We start from the raw sequence: 8597 nt of genomic DNA on the forward strand, positions 1-8597 counted from the left end.
GGCCGGGCCGGCCCAGGTTGGGAGGAGGACGTTCCCGCTTGGGCGGCCCTTAACGGCTCCCTCCCGGAGCGCCAAGATGGCGCCGCGCATGCGCACTTCCGCTGCGGGCCCGGCCCAGGGCCTATGTACCGATGTCTGCTGGGGGCCCTCGGCGCCCTCCCCGCCGCCGCCCAAGAGGCCGCCCCCCAGTTCAGCGAGCCGCCCCGCCGCCTCCGGGCCGCCCGAGGGCCTCGCCCCTTCCCATTGCCCCATTGCCAAACCCACCCTCCGCGGCCTGCCCGGGCTCTGGGGCCTGCGGGACCCCCCCGCCCCGGGGCCTGCTTGGGGGGAGCGGGAGCCCGCCCAGCTCCTTGGCCCCAGCGCCTCGGCCTGAGGGGTTGGAGCCGTGAGTCGCTCTGCGGGCTGGGGTGCAGTGTGGTGTCTTGCCCTGGGGTTCCCCCCCGATCTTGGGCTGGGCTCGGCCTCTCTGCCCGCCCAGAGCCCCCCCCAGTTCGAGTCCGGGGCGGCAGAGCTCGGCGTGGGCTCCCAAGTGCCCTCTCCCACCCTGGTCCCCCTCCTGCTGGCCCGGCTGTTGGCTTGTGGCTCATGCCGCTGTCGGGTCGCCCTGTGCCCACCATCAGTTGGTCACTCCCGATGCTGAGATGATGGTGGGTTCCAGATGTTCCCCAGAAGTCCAAGCCCACTCCCTCCTTCGCTCCCCGTCTGCACAGTGTGGGGGTTTGAAAAGGAGAGAAAAAAAAAAAAAGGGTGGAGACTTGGAGTGTTGAAGGAGCAGGGAACAGTATATCTACATCTAGGGGTATATTGGATGGAGGGAAGTGGCGGCATGGGGATGGGGTTTGTATGTGCAGTGGAAGAAAGGGGGTGCCCTCCCAGATGTTAACTGTTGCTGGTGCCCCAGAGCTCCCAGTGACAGATGGCAAAGGCATCTCTGTGCCTGCCACTTGTGTCTCTCAGAAGAGAGGTCATGTATGAATGACGTGCCATGATTTGGGGAATATGGTTGCTGCCTCCGGGAGAAACTTGCTCCAGGAGGCTCTGCGGAGTGTCTCCTGTTCCACAGGGAATGGGAAAAGTGAACGTCTTCTGGAAAGAGCCACTTGTTGCACGAGGAGTTGTTCACAGGTGCCTTGCAGAGCACAATCCCAAACTGAAGAATGTGGCTTTGGAAACGCTGCAGACTGTGTCACGGCCTGACCAGGAGAGCCACTTTTGCTAAGAGATCACTGGGAGGGACAGGCAAAGCAATTAGGGTGAAATTCAAGCCAAACTGCGTCAGACAGCTTCAGAAGCTGTCCTGCTGAAAATCAGTTTTTCAACACTGCTCTTTGAGATATACTGTAAAAAGGCAAATGAGTGTATTTGCCTTTAACACTTGCCCTGCAATATTTTCTGCCTGAGTTTAATAGCGTAGTGATAGCAAATATTCTGTATATTGTATGAAAGGTGCTGTTAAGGATATCAGTTACTTTTTGTGTTCCTGGTAGAGATGGAAGGTAGTCCAGAAACGATGATACCAGCATGGTTTGGGTGCACAACAGTTTAAAAGTAATTGTTTTGTGTAAGAAAGATAAAGAATCCTTGGTGTCTGTCCTGGCACTTTGTGGGGCAAGTAGAGAAAAAAAAAAAACAAACAAAAAAACAAAGCAACCAGAAACCACCTTTTTGCTCTGTTCCCAAAGCAAAAATTTTAATTAGATTTTATCATTGTCATCAACCGATACAATACTTGGACTTACACTTAGTAAGAAAGGATGCAGCTAAGAATCATTTCAAGAACTAGTTCAGGAGCACTGATTTAGCAGGAAGTTATTGAAGTGGGTGTGTGCATGAGTTGCTTTCCCACCTTTGATTTCCTGTCCTACTTAGACTTTTCTTTAAGTGGTTTAGTAATCTCTGGTATGCTGCTTTCCTTCAGGAAAGAGGAATACTTTATGTACTAACTTCAGGAAGGTTTTGGTGATAGGAACAAACCAAATAAGTTAGGAAACATTAACAGAACGAGAAAAAGCAGCCTAATATGCTGTAGTGGGGTAATTAGCCCTCTGTGAGCATTGGGGGGCACTGGGAAGGGATGCTCAGCGGTGGCAGTTGGGGGGGGTGTGTGTCTGAGATGATCCCAGGGGCACTTGGAGGGGGAGACCTTCGGGCTATGAAAAGTAGCTTTGGAAGTTTGGGCCCTGTGAAGGGAAGTCAACCTGGCAGAAGCTTACCTGAGGTTGCAAAACACTGTTCTGTCTGTTCTTTCCCCAGCTTTTGCAAATCGTCGGGCGACACACCTCCAGCAAAGAAGAGAAAATCAGGTATTGCACATTACAGAAGTGTTTAATATGCCTGATTTTTCTTAGGTTTCATGCACCTTAGAAAACTCGGGCTTTTTGACTCTGTCGTTGTTCCCAAAACTGTGTTTTTTCAAGCTGTTCTTTCCTTGTGGCCATCTGTATGGCCGGTGACTTGAGGGTGTGTCATATAGCACTATATAGGATGTTCTCTGTGTTGGCTGTGGCAGGGCACAATACTTCTACTGCCAGCAGGAGATATCCCGCGTCTCTCAGGCGGTGAGCCCACGCATGGCAGCAGAGAGAGTATTTTAAATCAAAGCTGTGTGCTCCCTCCTCTCTGTCTTCGCAATGTACCTCTGTCGGTTCAAAACACCCGCACGTCTTAGGAGAAAGCACCTAGAATCTGGGATGTGAAGGAAGGTAACTTCAAACTGATGGCAGGCAGAGAAAAATGGAAAGCCAAATTGAAAACAGAAGTTTAGCCTGAATCTGAAAATTTTGAAAAGCCAGAGGAAGGTTGAGTGAAGAAGGATGGAGATGCAGCAGAGGCCAAGCAGAGGAGAGAACAGCAGGGTACAGAAGTGCTCTCCTCGGTGAGGCTTTCTCGGATACCCCCTCCACAAAATGTTCAAGGGTAAAATGACGCAGCTGCCTACAGCCATGTTGGTGCCTTTGGATGCCAGCTGCCTTGGTCATGATTTGAGATGGCCATTTCCCCTTTCTCATCTTTACTAATAAAGAGGGAGAAATCATCTTCTTTAGGCTGTATGGCATTTCCCAGCACAAGTTCTGCAGGGGACGTGGAGCTTCCTAGTTAGTGCTTGGCAAACGATGCTGCCCTGTGTTTGATGGCAGGGGCTGCTGAACTCAGTGTGCTTTTCAGGCTTAAGAGCATAAACCAATTGAAAAATATGTCAAATTGGTATCTTGCTCCCCTGTCCCTTCTCCCTTCAGCAGCGAAACTAGTGAAGAGGGCAACGAAACTAGTGAAGGGCCTAGAAGACAAATAATACGAAGAGCGGCTGAAGGAGCTGGGGCTGTTCAGTATGAGGAAGAGGAGGCTGAGGGGAAACCTCATCACTCTCTACAACTACTTGAAAGGACACTGTAGAGAGGTTGGGGCTGGTCTCTTCTCACAGGTAATTAACAATAGAACGAGAGGGAACGGCTTCAAGCTCCAACAGGGTAGGTTCAGATTGAACATTAGGAAGGAATTCTTCACAGAGAGAGTGGTCGGGCATTGGAACAGGCTGCCCAGGGAGGTGGTTGAGTCACCGTCCCTGGCTGTGTTTAAGGGACGTTTAGATGCGGTACTGAGTGAGGAAGATAAATTGCACCATGTGCTGCTTCTCCGGACACAGGGAATGTTCCCCAAAGCAGGGCTTTTTGGAGTTCTGGCTGGCAGACTCACGGGTTGGTTATTCTTGAGTTCCAGCTCTCAAGGGCTGCTCAGCCAGCTAATCCCAAAATTGCCACCACCTGCTGTTGGCAGAGGGGTGTATAACTTGAAATGGGTTGCACTGCTCTTGGTGGAACTAAGGAGATGGGCTTTGATGCAAATAGAAATCCTAATCCCTTTTTAGATCGTGTTCTTATATGGCCTGTCTTTGCTTTTTTAGATCATACCACCTCTCAAGTTAAAGAGAAAGTCAAAGAAGTCTCTACTCAGGTGAAGTTGCCAACTAGGGCGACCAAGCGCCGGAGGCCTTCAGGCAGCGATGATGCTTCCAGCACAGAGTCTGGGAAAGAGGTCAGCAAGGGGTTTGAAATGAGGTAGAATCTGTGTGAGATGAAAGAGCGAGAGGCTCTCCCTTATGTGCCTTGGAGTTGGGCCTGCTCTGAGCCTGTACCTGGAGATGGTCCTTTGCCATTTCTAGCCCTCTTGTGCACTGGGTTGGCCTCCCTCACGCTGCGTGCGCTGCTCTAGCACCTGTGGCTGAGGAAGGAGCAAAATGTTGGCTTCCAGATGCTTTACAGTCATTCAAGTTTATGGTTTTAATGTGTTTGTAAACACATTAAACACAAACGTTGTAAACTGCCAGTCTCTTTCTCAAGCTTGTAGCTTGAATCAAAATAGACTACTTTACAAGAAAAATGGCATACTTCCTCTGATTAAACCTCTTTCTGCTAAGTTCATTATCCAGCAGGCCAGGAGAGGATTCCTGTAGGACTTGGGCTCTGTAAAAAAGAGTCACAAACTGCTTGACTCCCTAGTTTGGTTCAAAGGTGTAGTGCTAGTTTTCTTTTTGCCCCATAGGGTAAGAGGAATAAGAAACTGTTGTGCTCTAATTATTCGTACCCGAGAGGGTGATTAACTCTTATTTGTACAAAATATATTTTTCAAGGGCTAAACTATCACACTCGGGAATGTTTAGGAGCTGATTGACTGATAACTCAGGGACAAGCTTGTACTGTTTTAATCACTGCATAAAACTTGTACTGTTTTAATCGCATGTCTTAATCACCACCATGTACTGGTTTAATCACTCTCAAACACTGCAGGTATGAGAGCCTGTATTAAAAAACTAAAGTGTACTTGTCAGAGATGGTGCAAAGTCTTGCATTCTTCTGCCATCTGAACCAATAAATCATGGTCCCCAAGTCATAACAGAGCTGACTAAATTTCAGGAAGTTTCTGTTTGCTTGGATTCACATTTGAGTTCTACTCATGTTGTTTTCATTTTGGTTTTTTTTTTTTTGTTTTCATTTAAGACTTTTGAACCAGCAGCTAAAAGACGAAGGCTCTCTACGCTAGATGAGGAAACACTACAAGCTGGTAAGGCTGACATCAAGTTATGAACTTGTTTCTTTTTCACCCTACGTTGTGTCCCGTACAGCTGTACCCCTGAAGATGTGTTGGGATTATTGCAGGTGCAATACTGAGGTAGCACCTGGGAACACCGGAGTGTGTGCCTCGGATGCAGTCCTTCAGTTCTGATACATCCACTATTAGCTTGCCAGAAGGAAATTGTTTTACATGCTAAATTTTAGATGGTAGATCCTGATAACCCTTTCTTATTTCAGGTTTTGGCTGGCAATACCTTGTGTGCGCAACTCCCTGTAGTTGCCAGTATGAAAACCTGAAAATATCCTAAAGTGACATAACACAAATGATATTATGATATAAGAGAGAAAATAAAAAATTATCTTTGGTGAAGCTCTTTACTGTAAACTCATAAAACTCTTTGGTTTCCTGTTATAGTTACTGATGCCTTATGCTTTTACTGAGCAGGTCAGATGCCTTGTGGAACCAATGCTTACTTATTCGAGGAAACACCACCCCTTTCTCGCAAGACAATTCCATATCTGAGGTAAAAATCCTTCTCTTTTCTTTGACTTCTCCGAAAGGTTTGCTGCTTGGTCAAGTCCAAGGCTCCAAGGAACCACCGATGACTTACCTGGAAGCACCAAAACTTGGAGGAGATGTCTATCCGTGTGCACCACCAATGACCAGTGAGTATCCCCATGATTCAGATCTATTCCACTTTGTAGGTAAACTTCAGATCAAAACAGGGCATTTCCTTTACGCTCCCACATGATATTCAAAGTTCAAACTGCTTGCCGGAGTTCCAACTTCCCAATCATACAATCATTTAAATATTTTTTTTTGTATTTATCACCCAGAAATCGAGAGATACATACATCTGATGGCTTTTGAAAGTTGACTTAATTGTTTTCATATCAATGCTTTTCTCTGCAGGTGTCAAATATATTGATGTTTGCTGCCCAGAGCCTCAGGACATTGAAATGACGAGGTAGAGTCTCTTTTAATCCTAGTTCTTGTTTCTTCTGGCTCTGTGTGTGTCTCTTTCAGCCTCCAGTAGTGGCCAGAAGATGACAAATGGTATTTGTTGATATGCTGTGCTGTGGCAGAGCTAGCTTGTGGCTCTGGAATTGCTCTCGAGCCAGTTGCATCTCAAACACAGCCCCTGTGCTCGAGCCGTGCTGTGTGACAAACAGGGTTCTGCTGGGGTGGTGTTTGCTGGCTCCTTTGCTGGGGGAAGAAAGGCAGTGAAGGGGGAGTGAGGGACGGACCGAGTTGGCCTTGGATTTGCAGAATCCATTTTTGCTTGTGAATCTTTCTGCCAAACCACTTCATTCCCTTTGAAACTGGGATCTTAAGCGTAAGGGCTAGAGAGCTTGTCAAGCCTGGTGGGACTGAGGCCGTCGTCGTGATTTACAGGGTGTCTTGGGTTTGAAGAGGAGAGCCAGAAAAAGGAAGCTGGCAGGACTAGGAGCTCAGGTGGCTTTGTGTTGTTGAGGGAAATGGGTTTTTGGTTGTAGTGAGTGCAGCTACAGGGAGAGGTTTTGTTTGGCAGTCTGACCCACGCATCCTTCTGCGGTGACCTGCCCCTAAATGAGAGAGGAGAAAGCGTGGCTGGGAGCAGAGAGAGATTCAATTGCAGCAGTCTGGGTTTTTAGCTCATTCTTTTCCTATTCCTCTCCCTGCTTTAAACACCAGTGCTATATTTAGCTGTGGAGCACTGTTCTGTGCTTAAATTGTCAGTGGCTCACCTAAGCTCGACGGGAGAGGAGGAGATAAAAGAACTGATAGAGTAGGATGGGTTCGAGTCAAAGGAACATTTTCTTCTTCCCCAGACGGTGAATTCTTGAGAGTTACATGGGAGAGTACAGAGACACAGCTCACCTCTCTCTCTCTTTCTCTCTCCTTCTTCTCACAGCTGCTCCCCACCGCCAGAAGAACTTCAGGAAAGAGCAGTGGAACAAGCCGTTGCAGGGGTAAGCTTGTGTTATTCATTATTTCCCTTTTTTAGGAAAATACAGCTCTTTGTGATCAGGAATTTTTGTAATCTTCACTCACATGACTTAAGGACAAACACGACACTCTTGTGTTTGTCCAGGTTGGTTTTCCCTGGGGAAGTGGGAGCGTTATTTGATGAGTAGTGTTATTGTAAAAAGGGTTTTCTGCTGCCATTAATTGTGTTTCTGGACTATTATGAGCACACTACACTATACTCTTTTTGTTCTTCCCCTTTAATTGGTTGGGTATAGCCTCAAAATCTTTACTGCACAGACTTCATTGACGTGCAAAGCTAGACTTGAATGGTGTCTTTAGTCTCCTCTTGTTCTGTGAGATAGGAAGTGCTTCCCTTTGACTTTTCTCTCTGGTCAGGATTGAGATCCAAAATAAAATTTGAATCATGGAAATCAGAAATATTAATGTCAATCTCAAGTTGATACCTGCATGTGGAGGCTTTGCCGGGGTTCTTCACAGTAGTCCAAGCCAAACTTAACTTTCTGCCTCTCTTGCCTCCGTTTAATTTTGAGTGCAGCACTCCATGGGTGTGCAGTTGGAATGCAGTCACCAATAAAAAGTAACTTTGGAGTTTGCTGGTTGGATATGCCTACAAAAACCCTTCCCGTTTTATACATGAGCAAGATTTTCTGTGCTATCCCCTAGCAAAAAAAAAAATTAAAAAAAATCCCTGCTTGATCAGTAGCTTAACGTCCTTTTGTCCAACAGAAAAACAATGGAGCTGCTCTTGATGTGGAAAAAAAGGAACTCCCAAGCTTGGAAAAAACAGTAGAAGGCTTTATTCCGCTCACAGAGGTACCATAGCTGACAGTCTGTTAGAGGAAACAGAGGGCTGGGAAACAGCTGGAAGGAGCTCCATTTATTAGAGGGGGTTCTTAAGGCTTTTGGAAATCTGAAGAACTTGAGTTGAACCTGTTACAGAGTGTCTGCAGCTGTGACTTCACAGTGCAAGGGTCAGCACTAAAGCTGGTTTGAAGGATTTAAAGGCTTTAAAGGCATTATGCTCCACGCGCTCCTTCGGTTGTGCTGCCTGAGGGTTTGTGGGGCTCCTCTTACCAGGACAAAAATTGGTCTGGGTTTAACAACGGGCTCCCAGAGCAGTGCTAACCTGATTCGTGCAGTTCTACTGCATCTGCCTCTTAACCTGACCTACCCAGGAGACAGACCCTGAAATAGAAGCTTTTGCTGATCCATGGGGTCGAGTTGCTTGTTGGGGGACCTGAGCATTTGTGTCCATCCTCAGGATCTCCCAGAGTCATGGATGCACTGCACGTAGCGGCGGTGACGGGAGTTAGTGATGCCATGCAAGGGAGTGGGAGTGCAGGTTGCCCTGCTTGGGATGAATTTTGGCTGCTGTTCTTCTTGGGAGCTGCAGTCTCACTGAGCACCGCCTTTTTTTGCCTGTTGAGGATTGACTTGGAAAGGGCTGGCACATCCAGAGTTTACAAAGGCTGCAGACTCACAGAATCATAGAATTGCCCAGTCTGGAAGGGACCTCCAAAGGCCATCTAGTCCCACCCCCCCGCAGTCAGCCGGGA

General features: G+C 47.5%; 1 protein-coding gene across 1 annotated transcript; it reads left to right on the plus strand.

The window, feature by feature from the left end:
* Nucleotides 1–285: 285 nt before the first annotated feature.
* Nucleotides 286–7863, plus strand: LOC106890451. The gene is made up of 7 exons (XM_014946283.1): nucleotides 286–2303; nucleotides 3902–4032; nucleotides 4995–5058; nucleotides 5631–5735; nucleotides 5983–6037; nucleotides 6965–7022; nucleotides 7768–7863. Exons 1-7 carry the CDS (start codon nucleotides 2075–2077, stop codon nucleotides 7861–7863), a joined length of 738 nt encoding a protein of 245 aa, XP_014801769.1. The 5' UTR covers nucleotides 286–2074.
* Nucleotides 7864–8597: the final 734 nt, after the last annotated feature.

This window comes from Calidris pugnax, unplaced genomic scaffold (genome assembly GCF_001431845.1).
Source record: "Calidris pugnax isolate Ruff unplaced genomic scaffold, ASM143184v1 scaffold116, whole genome shotgun sequence".
Lineage (NCBI taxonomy): Eukaryota > Metazoa > Chordata > Aves > Charadriiformes > Scolopacidae > Calidris > Calidris pugnax.